This window comes from Megalobrama amblycephala, linkage group LG5, assembly GCF_018812025.1.
Source record: "Megalobrama amblycephala isolate DHTTF-2021 linkage group LG5, ASM1881202v1, whole genome shotgun sequence".
Taxonomy (NCBI): Eukaryota; Metazoa; Chordata; class Actinopteri; order Cypriniformes; family Xenocyprididae; genus Megalobrama; species Megalobrama amblycephala.
The window spans coordinates 41,089,760-41,105,625 of NC_063048.1; the positions used below are offsets into that span (position 1 = coordinate 41,089,760).

General features: G+C 44.6%; 1 protein-coding gene across 1 annotated transcript in view; it reads right to left on the reverse strand.

The window, feature by feature from the left end:
- Positions 1–2,976: 2,976 nt before the first annotated feature.
- The window catches only part of rps6ka5 (ribosomal protein S6 kinase, polypeptide 5), a 45,396-nt gene continuing 32,506 nt past the window's right edge, over positions 2,977–15,866 (reverse strand). Inside the window, exons 13-17 of the mRNA XM_048192323.1 lie at positions 14,342–14,512; positions 13,820–14,011; positions 4,995–5,154; positions 4,732–4,895; positions 2,977–4,393 (exon numbers count right to left, since the gene is read on the reverse strand). Coding sequence (XP_048048280.1) covers positions 4,115–4,393; positions 4,732–4,895; positions 4,995–5,154; positions 13,820–14,011; positions 14,342–14,512 — 966 coding nt within the window. The 3' untranslated portion in view covers positions 2,977–4,114. The remainder of the gene's footprint in view (positions 4,394–4,731; positions 4,896–4,994; positions 5,155–13,819; positions 14,012–14,341; positions 14,513–15,866) is intronic.

A 15,866-nucleotide genomic window follows, 5' to 3' on the forward strand; every position in this document is an offset into this window, starting at 1 on the left:
TCCAGCCCTCGCCGTTTAAACACTCAATCTCGGTTAGTGCACAAGAAGCGGAATGCGGACCGGAGCCTTACGACTGTCCCTAAAGATGGCAGTTATGTTCGTCCTGATGAGGCACCGTTTCTATTCATTATTTTCTAATGCATAAAGGTCTTTCAGGATATGAATAGAGACATAAAAATAAGAAAGGAAGAAAATAACTTTTGCATAGCAATGTAGAGTTCAAGTGCCTTTCAAATAGTTTCGTAGTGCTTGCAAGATATGAATGAATTATAGCATAATGCTCTGAATAATACAGATGGTCCTTTAGGCCAAAGATAAAATCATTCCTTTTCAACTGTAGAACGACTAGAAAATACAAACGACACAAACAAAGAGAACCATACGATCAGCGATCAGCTCAGCAGGGTTGTCCACGGCACGTTCGAAGGCCGATTACGTCACAGCGGCGTGACGAAGGCAGTCCCAAATTCGAAAGTCCCTCAAATGCTTCATTTCCCGAGCAATGAAGGATACAACAGACGGATCCTTCGCCTACCCCACTGCAGGATTCATTGCGTGCTGTTGACGACAGGATTTTTTTGGAGGGAAATTGGCGGATTCCACTTTTGAATAGAAGTATTGGATTCCAACTTATTCGAATACAAATGTAAAAACTATATATATAAAGCGGTTCAAATGTTATATCTTACTAAGATGCAATTTCATAGAGTTTATACTCTTTATTATGTACAGAAATGGACCAAGGTGAACATATTTAGACAGGTTGTGAACCCTGTTTTGTTTTTTTAGACAGTTGAATATAAACTTTCAAAAAAGTCCAGTACAAACGTTACTGTCGCTCGTCAACGGCAGCTGTCACAATTGTTAGGCGACAAAAACAATCCGTAGGCTAGACCGTCGCTCGGTCTGACCTTCACGGCCTTCGAAGGCGTTGCTCTTTATATCTAAATATATAAAATTACACACGAGAGATAATCTGCACATGAAAGAGCGAGTGAATCAATGGTTTCAGTTTAAAAAATATCTCCAAAAAGGACAGATGATAGTTTATGCGAGCTGCCGATACGTTAAAATTACTCTCGGTACTGTGAACAGCAAAACAGAAGTGTCGCACTGCCTGCACAAAAACCAGGACACGCACTTGATTTTAGACTGTTTATAGACAGGTAAACAACACGTAGCAGCGTTACGTCATCAATCGTTCCTCAAGTCTGTGGAAAAACACGGCCAGTTCGTGAGAACAAGGTCTGGCCTCAAACTATTCTAGTGGAAATGAGCTATAAAAGGTTATTTAAGGAACCCAAAATGGTTCCTCTATGGCATCGCTGCAGAAATCCTCTTTTGGAACTTTTATTTTTAAGAGTCAAGATTGGACTCGCACTTAAGTCCATCTCAAACGTCCATATTTTCTACGACTAGTCGAGACCAGCTCATTCGAGTCCGAGTCCAGACTGAGCTCAAATGCTCCTGAAAATGTCCAATCTTGTCCAGACTTGAGTACTACAAGATCGTAGCTCAGTGTCACAAAACCTCCAAGGCTTGTGAAACAGACGTTGCAAAGATGAAAAATGCAAGCACATTGTTTTAAACACCACAGACTCTACCACAGCCCGCCTCGAAGCATCAGTCAACAAACACAGGGCCAAAAAAACACAACGTGCCACTATCAAACAGGAAGCCACAGATGTCTTCTGGCATATCACTTCATTTCAGAGTAAAATGTGGCCTGCAGTCATGGTTATCTTATACAAGATAAACGTGCCATTAGACTTTCCATATGCATAGTTTATAGTCAACATGAATTGCAACCCATAGTACTTCCTCTAATATGATGCATTTTCAGGATAACAAGGATAACAAGGTTGGGATATGAGCAGGGTTGACAAAACCTGCCCAATTGCTACTCAAAAATAGCCCAAAGCTAGCCCAATCACGTTAAAGGGGGTTTCCTGGTTAAAATTGGATTCCCGGTGGGTAAAATCCTCGCTTTTGGCGGGGTTTCCCCAGTAAAATTCGCATTCCAGGGACTAAAGATGTTATTTGGGGTCACTTCAACCCGCGGACATGAAAAACAACCCGCGGCAACAGTGTTAAAGTAGCCCAATTCCACGGGAAAACCATGGATTTGGCAACACTGGACATGAGTTTATCCATCAGGAATTGATTGGATCATGAAAAGTAGGCAGTGATACAAACTAGAATACACCCAGATCAAAAGTGAGTTCGCTAAATCTACAGCTAAATAGCCATTTACTGGTAAGTGTTATCCAATAGCCTGCAGGGCCTAAGTGATGTCACTGGAAAAGTCATTGCAAAGAGTTACTACATTTTGATTAAAGACTATGAAAACTTTTTTCTTTGTAACAACATGCACCGATGAATTGTTCACAATAGAATCAAGTGCATTAATAATTTAAAATGGGTCTATTTTAAAGGATTAGTCCACTTTTAAATAAACTTTTCCTGATAATTTACTCACCTACATGTCATCCAAGAAGTCCATGTCTTTCTTTCTTCAGTCGAAAAGAAATTAAAGTTTTTGATGAAAACATTCCAGGATTTTTCTCCTTATAGTAGACTTCAATGGGCACCAAACTGTTGAAGGTCAAAATTAGTTTCACTGCAGCTTCAAATTGTTCTACAACCATTGTTAAACCTTCACTCATTTTAAGAAAAAAAATTGAAAATGATATAAGTTTTAGCCATAAATGCTCATCTTGAACTAGCTCTATTCTTCTTCTTCTCTATTTGAATTCTGGCAGTGTAGACGCTGCTAAGCGTATTACTGCCCTCCACAGGTCAAAGTTTGAACTAATTTTTATATGCAATATGCTAGTTCAATAGTATATAACAATTAGTTCAAACTTTGACCTGTGGAGGGCAGTAATACGCTTCTACACTGCTGGAATTCAAATAGAGAAGAAGAAGAAGAGAGCTAGTTCAAGATGAGCATTTCTGGTTAAAACTTATATAATTTTAAATTTTTTTCATAAAATGAGCAATGGTTTCTCTAGATAAGACCATTATTGAGTAAATTATCAGGAAAAGTTTATTTAAAAGTGGACTAATCCTTTAAATTCATGTTGACTTTAAACATCTATCGGCAGATTCACGTACAGCCTAAATTTATACTCAAGCATAAAACCTTGAGTAACGAAATCCAACATCCAAGGCAACACCTCTAGCGGTTTCTCTTTTAAGGCACGGTCACATCCGCGAAATTTCAGCAAAAAAGCTAAAAATGTTCCATCGTCCACTGTCAATAATGCACAAAGCAGTCACTTTCAAACCAAGCAGTTTCTTCTTGTTGGTCAACGCTGCTAATCTGTGTGAAAGCCAACCAAAACCAAATACAAAACTAAATTTCGCAGAGCAAGAGTAAATGTGACCGCACCTTCAGCCGGTGGCTTTGTCTTCAACTCTTTAAAAATGAGCTCAAGTTTATAAGAACAAATAAATAACCTGAGGAAAGTCAAAATAACACGTAAATGTGAAACAAACTGTCTTTTTTTTTACCTTGCCAAGGGTAACTACATAAACGAGAGTTTTACACAGAACACAGAATTACACCTAATTGTTGCTACTTCAGTAAAATCTTTTGGAAGAAGTCAAAGATTGAAGTTAAATATGTGAATCAACACCATAAAGCTCCCAGCACAAATGGAGCTGTTAAATCTGACAAACTGGTATATACCAAATATCTATTAAATTTGAGAGAAGTCTGTATAAACAATAAATCTCCTCTTAAATAAATTCTATTTATTTATTTTTTTAAATACATATTCCTTATCTTTTTCTCTTTTTTTGCCTGAAGCAGAGCACCTGGTCAGGACAATGCACAAGCAGGCTTTTCTTCTTTTTGTCTATCAGTGGAGAAGGTCTTGATGCTCCTCAAAGTGAACTTCTCTCTTGTGTTTGAGACACTGGACTGGATACAGTGATGTTTAGCCATGCAGGACTTGAGCCAGAAGTTCACTCCAGCTCAGTCTTCAGTGCTCATGGTGTGCATCTATTGCTAATGATGGATTTGAGTTGGTTCCCACATGCAAATTCTGGAGTTGTACGGCCCAAAGTGTGAGGAGAAAGAACGAGACAGTTGGAAAGTTATGTCCTATCACTCTGTAACCTGGAGTTCGCCCTGAGAGGGCTCCTCATCGTCAGGGACCAGAGTGAGAGGCGTGCTCACGGAGGCCTGGGGAATGATGGCTGTCTCTTCATCCGGTAGCGTCTTATCCTGAGACTGGGAGGAAGAGGAAGAGGAGTGTGTGCTCTCACTGGAGCTACTGCGGGTCTCTGTGCTGGTGCTGGTCTTCTTCATCTTCCTGCGTTTGGCCAAAGGAGCCTTGTCAACCGTCTGAAGTCGGAAGCCCTCCCGCTTACACTTATTAAAGGCCTGGGGAAGACATAACCATATTACACAACAAAACTAGGGATATGCAAAAAAAAAAAAAATTGTTATCTGCCAAAATTACAGTTATAATATACAAAGCTTACTAATAATGATAAATTAAAACGTTAAAAAAATAAAACGCTTATCCAAAAGTTAAACGCTTATCCAAATTTCCTACTCATGTTTACGTAAATTGCATATAAAAATCAAGACGACACTATTTTTTTCCCCAAACCAAACAGCCAAAATTATGCATTTATCATTAACATTTATCCACACCTATCTGCTCTTTTATACTATGTTGTTATCTTTATTTTCTAGCCTTCTTACAGTTTTCTTACATTGAAGGTGGCTTTGAAACAAGAGTGCACTGATATGGTAGAAGATCCCAGGATGTCAGGGGTCATAAGAGGGTTGGAGGAGAGCTGACTGTCGTCCTGCAGCCAGGCATTATAACGTAGGCCGCACATCTTTATCCGCTTGTCAGGGTCCACCGTCAGCAGCTCTGTACCATGAGTAGGCCACACATTATCATTTTAGTTTTAACAAGTATTCCTATTTAAACTACAAAAATGGTATCTAAACATCTCCAGCTGTGTCTTACCTTGTATCAGATCCTTGGCCTGGTTGGACACATTCCTCCAGGCTTCACCTTCAAAAGAAAAGTCTCCTTGTTTGATTTTCCTCATGATCTCCTCTGCACTGGTGTGCGCTAGACTCTTCCCCTGACACTGAAATGGGACCTGGCCAGACAGCATGGTGTACTGCAACAAAACAAAGCATATAAGAGCACCTTGATGCGGGGTACCTCAAGGTTCTATCTTAGGACCTATTTAATTTTCTTCATATATGCTTCTCTTTGGCTTCATTTAAAAAACAAAACAAAAAAAGACATTTATCTTCAGTTATGCTGATGATACATAGCTGTATCTAACTTTTAAAGTAAACATGAAATGAAAAATGACCTAATTTATTTTCCAAATACCAACTGTGCTATGGAGGGAAATAGTCCTTGAAAACCGACTGTAAACACTTTCCTTGATCCAATCAATTACTGATCCTTTTGTCTTTTTCACTAGGAAATGTGTCAATATTGTACACATTGAATACACTGATTGATGATTACCCTTTTAAATCCTTTTTGATTGCCAGGGCAATGTTTAAATGTAGGATAAAATATTTCACTGGTTAAAAAACAAAGAACAAAACAGTGTTTACATTATAAATTACTATATAGACTTTGTTTGTCACTTTATTTATATTCAGCAGGGACCGTGCACATAAGATTACTGTAAATGTGCCAGAATTAGGCCATTTTTCATTTGTAGTCCCTGGACAGAACCCATCATCGTCATCTATATAACCAACAGGTTTTGTTTGATAAAGACCTTAAATTTGACAAGCATGTTAAAGCCATTTCTTCCAGCTTAGAGCTATTGCCAATCTGAACTCACACCAACAGTGGCCTGTTGCACAAAGCCAGTTTCAGTTTCTACCCAGGTGAGTTCAAGATTAGTTTGAGTAAACTCTGGTTTTTCGGGCTTATGAAGGTGGATTGGTTTTTAACGGGTTTTATTGCTATAGTAACTTATGCTACACGGCTAACCTGCTCCGGAGCAGGTTTTATTCTGGGTTAGAGATCATAAACCTAAACTGGATCAATCAGCTGTGAGTAAAGTGACATATATCTGATGCAATAAAGCCACTCCCCCTGTATCTCGTTCCAAATTAAAGCAGTTTATAGTGAAAACATTTTAGAGACAAAATTGCTCATCTTTTGCTGCTAATTATTTATTATATTTATATTATATGAATTAGTTATGTATAATTCATATAATAATATATTCATATAACTATTACATTAGTTGACAATTAATATTTAATTTTGCTTTTAAATTGATATAAATATAATTCATGCATCGATACATAAAGCTTTTAAACAAATTAAGCTTATGTGTATTCATTTGAGCTCTTTGCGAATCTAATATAAATTATTATATTATAAATTAGGCATATTTCTTTGATTCACATACATTGATATGGTTAGATATTTACTTCAGCTGTCTTCTCAAACTTTCACTTAAGCAGTGTTTATTGCTGCCTTGTAAATGCATTTAATTTCATGATATTTTTCATAATGATCTAATCTTCCGAAGAGAAGTGAAACATTTAATTTAAAATAAAAACTAAAAACTGAATATGAATTAAAACATAAATACATAAAGTTAAAATGCATAATTTTAAAATAAAAACAATCAAAATAAAACACCCACAAAAAAATTAATTTATTGCGCGCGAACTTTCCCGCCGAAATGGGCGGGGAAAGGCCCTATATAAGTGAGCATTTCGCCATAGGCAACTCAGGCCATATCGACTGAAGCGACGACACTGAGCCGCAGCCAAGTGGCACGGCAAGTAACGCAGTACTCGTTCCGTATCTCAGGGAACCGAGGTTACGCTAGTAACCGATAAGTTCCCTTTCGATACTTCACTCGTACTGCGTATGGGGGAACGAATTCAACCACGCCGTGCCACTGCTGGGGAACGACTGGACTTGACCGGACACCGCGAGGGGACGAGTGTCAAGTGAGAAGGCCGAAGCCGCCGTAACCCTTGCACTACGAGGGAGAGACTCCCGGATTTTGCGTAAAACGCAGAACTATGATGGCTGCGTAATTACGCCGAGAGGACCCGAGCCTGTAAGGTCGGAATGTCCAACTGATAAAATCTGGCAAAAGTGGACGGCGAGGACCAGCCGGCCGCCTCACAAATGTCTTTAATGGAAATTCCACTGGACCAGGCCCAAGATGAGGCCATACCCCTAGTGGAGTGGGCTCTTACTCCTATGGGGCAAGGGGTCCCCACCGAGGAATAACAGAGCGTGATAGCGTCGACAATCCAACGCGAAAGACGTTGCTTTGAGACCGGAAACCCTTTGGTGCGGCCGCCAAAGCAAACAAAGAGCTGATCAGACTGCCGGAAGGGTTGTGATCGCTCAATGTAGATGCGCAGTGCCCTGACAGGGCAAAGTAATTCTTGCTCCTGATCGCCCGGCATAGGGGGAAACGCAGAGAGCGAAATGACCTGCGATCTGAAAGGTGTAGAGAGCACCTTGGGAACGTAGCCCACCTTAGGTTTCAGCACGACTTTGGAGTCGTCTGGCCCGAACTCGAGGCATGCAGGGCTAACAGAAAGGGCCTGCAAATCGCCAATACGCTTGATCGACGCCAGTGCAAGAAGCAGGGCGGTTTTAAGCGTCAGGGGCCTAAGGTCTGCTTGGCGCAGTGGCTCAAAGGGTGGGCCCTTTAGAGCTCTGAGGACCAAATGGAGATCCCAGGAAGGAACCGTAGGGGTCCGTGGTGGATGCAACCGCCTGGAACCCCTTAGAAACCTAACAACGAGGTTGTTCCGACCTACAGACTGGCCAGCAATAGGAGCGCGAAACGCTGCGATGGCTGCTACGTATACTTTGAGCGTGGAGGGGGCTCGCCCCGCGTCCAGGCGCTCCTGGAGGAAGGACAGTATATCGGCTACGTCGCATTCCTCAGGGTCTATGCTGCGTGTAGAACACCAGCTAACAAAGACCGCCCATTTCTGAGCATAGAGGCGTCTAGTGGACGGGGCTCTAGCATATGAAATGGTATTTAGCACATTCTCGGGGAGGCCAGAAGGCTCCCGTCGAGAGACCACAGGTGCAGAGCCCACAGCTCCGGCCGTGGGTGCCAGATTGTTCCGTTCGCCTGAGAGAGGAGGTCCCGTCTCAGAGGAATCGGCCAGGGGGCTTTCGTGGAAAGCCTGAATAGCTCCGAGGTCCAAATTTGGCACCTCCAGAGCGGGGCCACTAACAGAACTCTGTGTCTGTCTTCCCTGACACGCCTGATCACCTGGGGGATCAGAGCGATTGGGGGAAAAGCGTAGAGAAGGGTGTTGGGCCAAGAGTGGGCCAGCGCATCTTCCTTCTTCGAAAAATAAATTGGGCAATGAGAGCTGTCTTGAGAGGCGAAGAGGTCTACCTCTGCCTTCCTGAATAACTCCCAAATGGTGCGAACTATCTGGGGATGGAGCGTCCACCCGTCTGAGGGACGTTGCTCCGGGACAGCATGTCTGCTCCCAGGTTGTTCTTTCCGGGAATGTGGGTCGCTCTGAGCGACCGAACCCGTGAAGAAGCCCATTCTAGCAGTCGTTTTGCCAGGGCGCATAGGCGGCTGGATGAAAGACCTCCTTGGCGGTTGATATATGACACCACTGTCACGCTGTCCGATTGGACTAAGACGTGGCGATCCGTCAAATGAGCCTGAAAGGCCTGTAGGGCTCGAATCACTGCCAGCATCTTGAGGCAGTTGATGTGCAGATAGCTTTCCTCGTGAGACCACGAGCCGAAGGCCGGACTGCCCTCGCACAGAGCGCCCCAACCCAGGTTGGACGCATCCGTGGAAAGCACCGTCCTCCGTGACACCGCCTGTAGGGGTACTCCAAGACTGAACCAAGAGGGGTTCGTCCAGGGCCTCAGGGCTGCTACGCAGGCCTGATTGACCTTGAGGCGCAAGCGGCCGTGCCGCCATGTGTGAGGAGGGACCCGGAATTTCAGCCAGTACTGAAGAGGCCGCATTCGTAGCAGGCCTAGCTGCAGCACCGGGGAGGCGGAAGCCATCAGCCCTAGCAACCTCTAGAACAGCTTCAGAGGGAGGTAAGCTTTGTTCTTGACGGAGGCCGCGAGCTGCTGAATGGTCAGAGCGCGCTCTGACGAGACTACTGCCGTCATACTGACAGAGTCGAGAACTGCACCCAGGAACGAGATACGTTGAGTGGGAAGCAGCGAGCTCTTGGCTAAATTAACCCTGAGACCCAGACACTGCAGGTGGCTGAGAAGCACAGATCTGTGGTGCTCCAACTCTGACCGCGAGCTGGCTAGGATGAGCCAGTCGTCGAGATAGTTCAGAACGCGTATACCCATCTGTCTGAGAGGGGAGAGCGCAGCGTTCATGCAATTCGTAAAAGTGCGAGGAGCTAGGGACAACCCGAAGGGAATGACCGTATACTGGTAAGCCACACCTTCGAACGCGAATCGAAGGTTTGGGGGCTATCTGGATATGAAAGTAAGCATCTTTCAGGTCCAGCGAGCAGAACCAGTCCCCGTGACATACTTGTGCGAGGAGCTGTTTCAGCGTTAGTACTTTGAACTTTCGCTTCATGAGGGAAAGGTTCAGAAGTCTGAGGTCCAGAATTGGTCTGAGACCGCCGTCTTTCTTTGGAACCAGGAAGTAACGGCTGTAGAAGCCCGACTCGCTCTGTGAGGGAGGCACTAATTCTATAGCGCCTTTTCTCAGAAGAGTTAAAACCGGTATGGTAGGAAGAGGAAATAAGCTCTTTTGAGGAGCGTGTAAAAATTGGGTCGCCATGATAACGGCGGTTGTTGAGGACGCAGCAAGTGTGGGCCCTGTTACTGCAGGTTGCATTTGTCCCGCGCCCAGCGATAAACGAGGCGGAGGGGAGCATGTGCGAGCGAGCTTTCGGGGTGGTCCGGCCGTGGCGAGACATGCCCCGATCCTCTTCTTTTCTGGCTGATCAGGACGACTTCTGAGGCGCCGGGTCCAGCACGATCTTGGGCCGGGGTCCCTGGCGTTTCGGGAAGGTCGTGCGCTTCGCAGAGCGCGAGCAGTGGCGGTGCTCTTTGGGCGGCGCAGCCTGAGAGGCAGAAGGGGCTGGTTTCGTCTGCTGAGCCGGCGCAGGCCTGGGGCGGCTAGGAGCAGATGCTGAGCTTGAACGTTTGGGCAGGAAATGTCTCATCGCTTGAGAAGACTTCTGTGCTGCCGTGAAACGCTCTGTGAAACCTTCCACTGCCGGTCCAAAGAGTCCTGACGGGGAAACAAGCGCATCGAGGAAGGCCGTCTTGTCCTGATCTTTGATTTCCGTCAGGTTAAGCCATAAATGGCGCTCCAGCACCACCAGGCTGGCCATTGATCTGCCAATGGCTTGGGCCGCTGCCTTTGTGGCCCGCAGGGCTAAATCAGTCGCGCTGCGGAGATCCCTGAAGGCGGTCTCTTCAGTGCCAGACTCGTCCATGGCGCGGAGAAGTTTGGCCTGGAAGACCTGGAAGATGGCCATAGAATGGAGCGCTGAGGCGGCTTGGCCAGCGGATGCATACGCTCTTCCTGCAAGGGCAGTGGGGACTGTTCTCTGCTGGGAGAGGGCGAGGCACGCGGGCAGTGGGCCGGCGTGAGCTCGCTCAGCTCAGCGCGCTGAGCCGGTCTTCCCCGCTGTCTCTTCCTAGCCGGCTCGCGGGAGGAAGGAGAGAGGAGGGCGCGATCGGTGGGGTGACTTCCCATGAAGAAAGAAGCCCGTGAGCGCAGCGATGCCAGGCTCATAGACTCGCAGTGCGAGCATGAGCCTCCAGCAAGCACGTCATCTGCGTGGGACTTGCCCAGACATCCGACGCACTCGCCGTGGCCGTCTGCATCAAGCAGAGGGGCTCTGCACGTAGTGCAGTGGTGAGGCATTGAAAAATGCCGGGGCGCTGTGAAAACGGCGATTGTGGTGCTCTTAAACGGCGAGGGCTGTAAGCGGTGAAAACCGCTGTGGAAAGTGCTCTTAATGCGGTGTGAGAACCGCGGAAAAATGCTCTATTAGACGCGCCGGATGGCGGCAGGAGACGCGCTGAGTCCGGGCCGGAAGCAGGAAGCGGGAGGCGGCAGCTCGTCGACGGCGCTCAGGCGGCAGTCGGCGACGGCGAAGGCGCTGGCGAATCCGGCGACTCAGCTGGGTCCGCTGCAGGGCCTCTTCGACGGCGGCAGAGCTTCTTCCAAGGCGGCGAGCTTTTTTCCAGGCGAGCAGGCTTCTGCGAGATCAGCGAGGAGAAGACGAGTCGTCGCTGAAGGAGAAAGGACTGAGTTGCCTATGGCGAAATGCTCACTTATATAGGGCCTTTCCCCGCCCATTTCGGCGGGAAAGTTCGCGCGCTTTGTCGCCATAGGCTGCGCAGCAAAGCCGCGCCGTCATTGGTTCAACGACTTGCAATGAGTGAACCAATGACGATGCAGCTGCACTGCGTTATTGAAAAGGCTTCAGTAGCGGGGAAAAAGGGAGACTTTTCCCCCATACGCAGTACAAGTGAAGTATCGAAAGGGAAATACATTTTGGTCCAAAAATAACAAAAACTACGACTTTATTCAGCATTGTCTTCTCTTCCGGAATCCTTTCCATTGAATTGATGTTGGCGTTGGTAATGCACTTTTATGTCGCCGTGGTTGTTTTTGGTGATTAGGACGTCCGCGACATGCACACTTACGCACCATTTTAAAAAATATAGCAATACCAAAATACAAACAATGTAGAATAGCTTGAATACAGCATGCGTCTCCCTCAGACTGTAAACGAAACGTCAGCAGCGTCACTGCGGAGTCGTGAACCACACTCCAGAGCAGAAGGGGCAGTAATACACCAATAAGCTGGATGCCAACCGCCGTAAAACAGGAAAGAAGAAGAAGAAGAAGAAGAAGAAGAAGAAGAAGCAGCGGAGTCGTGAACGCGGATTGACAACAGAGTTTTTGTTATTTTTGGACCAAAATGTATTTTCGATGCTTCAAAATGTCGCGGATGTCCTAATCGCCAAAAACAACCACGGCGATGTAAAAGTGCATTACCAATGCCGACAGATGTAAGGATCCAATGGAATCAATTCAGTGGAATCAATTCAGTGGAATCAGTTCAATGGAAAGGATTCCGGAAGAGAATACAATGCTGAATAAAGTCGTAGTTTTTGTTATTTTTGGACCAAAATGTATTTTTGATGCTTCAAAAACTTCTATCTAACCCACTGATGTCACATGGACTACTTTGATGATGTTTTTATTACCTTTCTGGACATGGAAAGTATACCATACATACATTTTCAATGGAGGGACAGAAAGTTCTCGGATTAAATCTAAAATATCTTAAACTGTGTTCTGAAGATGAACGGAGGTCTTACGGGTTTGGAACGACATGAGGGTGAGTCATTAATGACATCATTTTCATTTTTGGGTGAACTAACCCTTTAAGATTCATGAAAATGTAAGAAAATAGAAAAGAAAACATGTACACAGCTAAATAAGCTACATAGCTCTCATTTCTCTCAGTGCTATGGTCTCTCTCTTTGCTGTGCAGAGCTCCAGGGTCTCTCAGCTCACAGCCTGTCAGAGATCATCATGTCAAACTCTGCTGCACTACTCTTGTTCTCCCCCCAGTCAGGTCGTGCTCCCCAATACAGAGCAAGCAGAAATGGACCTACACAATAACTCAGCTATGGACATCTCCCCCAGGCTCTATCTCCTCTCATCTTTCTCTCAATGAAGTTCTGGCTGAAATCTTCCGCTTAAGGGTAGCTGCGATGACTCCAATCAGCAATGCTAAGCTGTCTGGGAAAGGGCTTGATAGTTTGTTTATTTTGGTTTGTGTTCAACTGAATAAGTGTCAGAAACAGCAAAACATGGATTCATATCCAAAAGGAGTAAATAATCTACATGAAGCAGGATAAAAGCTCAAGTATACAGGAATGGGAGAAAGCACTCATATTCACCATTCAATATTTCATTTCCATTAAATAGCCTGAACAAGAAGATACTTCCAAATGACCTAAAGCAGAGTGGTGTGTATATTTATTTATTACTTGCTCGCTGCAACTTTTGTTGGTCACACAGAGCTCATTTTCTGCATTAATCCAAAGGCCTATAGAAAAATGCTCCTGAGTTTCAGGGTGATGGCAACTTCTGGGTTGGCCTACAAAAATACGTCATCACAGCAGTACTCCACAGTAGGGATGTGACGAGATCTCATGCTAGGAGATCTTGCAAGATTAAAATGTGACTAGATTTCTCATCGAGGTAAAAAGCTGTCTCATGATACTGCCATGACGTATGATGGTGCAATTTGGATATAGTATGTTTATATAACACCTCCACTGTCGTTTTGCTTGTTATAGAAGTACAAAACCATTTAATTCAGTTGGATAACAGTCGCTTCAATCCCATCCAGCTCATCCAACACGAGCTGCAGAGTCATACACAGTGTAGCAGGAATCATACTTCACTGATCACATGATGAGTGTAAGTGATGAGATGACTGACAAGACCATGGCGGAGAATACGTTGCACAACAGAGACAAAGAGTCTGACAAATGTCTTATCTTATATTCAAATGTGATTTCAATACCCCACATTTTGAAAGAAGCTATCTTAGGCTGGGCTGTGTAATTGTATGCTTGCATGCTTGAAGAAAAATTTGGTCTTGTCTCATCTCGTGAGCTAACTCGTCTCGTCACACCCCTACTCTAGAGTGAACACAACCGTTTTAAACCCCTAGTGGGCTTCCTTGCATGTCTACACATCTGTTCCTAGTACTCATACATTACATACTATACCAGCATGATATGTACAATGTGAATACTGGCCTTACCAAAATGACGCCTAAACTCCAGAGGTCACAGGACTCATCGTAACCGTCGTATTTAAGGATTTCTGGTGCGGCGTACTGAAGAGTGAAGCAGGGAGTCTTCAGGAGCTGATTGTCGGGGGGTTTGAGCCGTGCAAAGCCAAAGTCAATAACTTTTATCTCTGAATTCTCAGTGTCGTCAGTGAAGAGCAAATTCTACAAAGAGAAAAGAGAGACTGAAGAACATCTCCATTACACAGTCAGAAAAACAAAGCCTAAGGCAGTAAAATCTCATTATTAGTTTACCATTATAAACATTTACTAATTCACTGCTCACCAAACTGAAACACAAGCAATATTAACTTAACGCAGATGTTTCTTGAATACATTTTCTATTTTATTCAGCTAGACTTGTCAATCATGCAGCCTAACTACTATGTAAAGTTCTGCCCAACCTGCACTTTGGGGCTCCTCGACCTAAAGTGCTGTGACATGTGGGTTGCATTTCTACGATAATGACAGTGGATGTGTTGTGGCGTGCTGTACCTCTGGTTTGAGGTCCCTGTGCACCACGCCAACATCATGCATGTGGCTGACGGCAGACACCAGTCTGCGCATGATACGGCTGGCCTCCGTCTCGCTGAAGTGCTGCTTCCTTCTGATCCTCTCCAGCAGCTCTCCACCTCGCAAGAGCTCCAGAACGAGATATGTGTGTAGCTATACAAGCACACAAACATAATTTCACCATATTAGAGAGCTCAAATAATTCAGAGCCATCTCTCTAATTGCTCTTGCGATACTTTGATGTCATGCACCGATCGGTCTGTGCAGCGCTGCTTCAAATCGAACACACACGGTCTTCAGGAATACTAGAAAGTTATAAGTAGGTGAGTTTGATCAAGGTTGGAGTTTTGAACCCCTGGTCTATATTATAAACTGAAAAAAAAATTTATAACGCAAGTACAAACCCGATTCCAAAAAAGTTGGGACACTGTACAAATTGTGAATAAAAAAGGAATGCAATAATTTACAAATCTCATAAACTTATATTTTATTCACAATAGAATATAGATAACATATTACATGTTGAAAGTGAGACATTTTGAAATGTCATGCCAAATATTGGCTCATTTTGGATTTCATGAGAGCTACACATTCCAAAAAAGTTGGGACAGGTAGCAATAAGAGGCTGGAAAAGTTAAATGTACATATAAGGAACAGCTAGAGGACCAATTTGCAACTTATTAGGTCAATTGGCAACATGATTGGGTATAAAAAGAGCCTCTCAGAGTGGCAGTGTCTCTCAGAAGTCAAGATGGGCAGAGGATCACCAATTCCCCCAATGCTGCGGTGAAAAATAATGGAGCAATATCAGAAAGGAGTTTCTCCGAGAAAAATTGCAAAGAGTTTGAAGTTATCATCATCTACAGTGCATAATATCATCCAAAGATTCAGAGAATCTGGAACAATCTCTGTGCGTAAGGGTCAAGGCCGGAAAACCATACTGGATGCCCGTGATCTTCGGGCCCTTAGACGGCACTGCATCACATACAGGAATGCTACTGTAATGGAAATCACAACATGGGCTCAGGAATACTTCCAGAAAACATTGCTGGTGAACACAATAAACCATGCCATTCGCCGTTGCCGGCTAAATCTCTATAGGTCAAAAAAGAAGCCATATCTAAACATGATCCAGAAGCGCAGGCGTTTTCTCTGGGCCAAGGCTCATTTAAAATGGACTGCGGCAAAGTGGAAAACTGTTCTGTGGTCAGACGAATCAAAATTTGAAGTTCTTTTTGGAAAACTGGGACGCCATGTGATCCGGACTCAAGAGGACAAGGACAACCCAAGTTGTTATCAGCGCTCAGTTCAGAAGCCTGCATCTCTGATGGTATGGGGTTGCATGAGTGCGTGTGGCATGAGCAGCTTACACATCTGGGAAGGCACCATCAATGCTGAAAGGTATATCCAAGTTCTAGAACAACATAATATGCTCCCATCCAGACGTCGTCTCTTTCAGGGAAGACCTTGCATTTTCCAACATGAAAATGCCAGACCACATACTGCA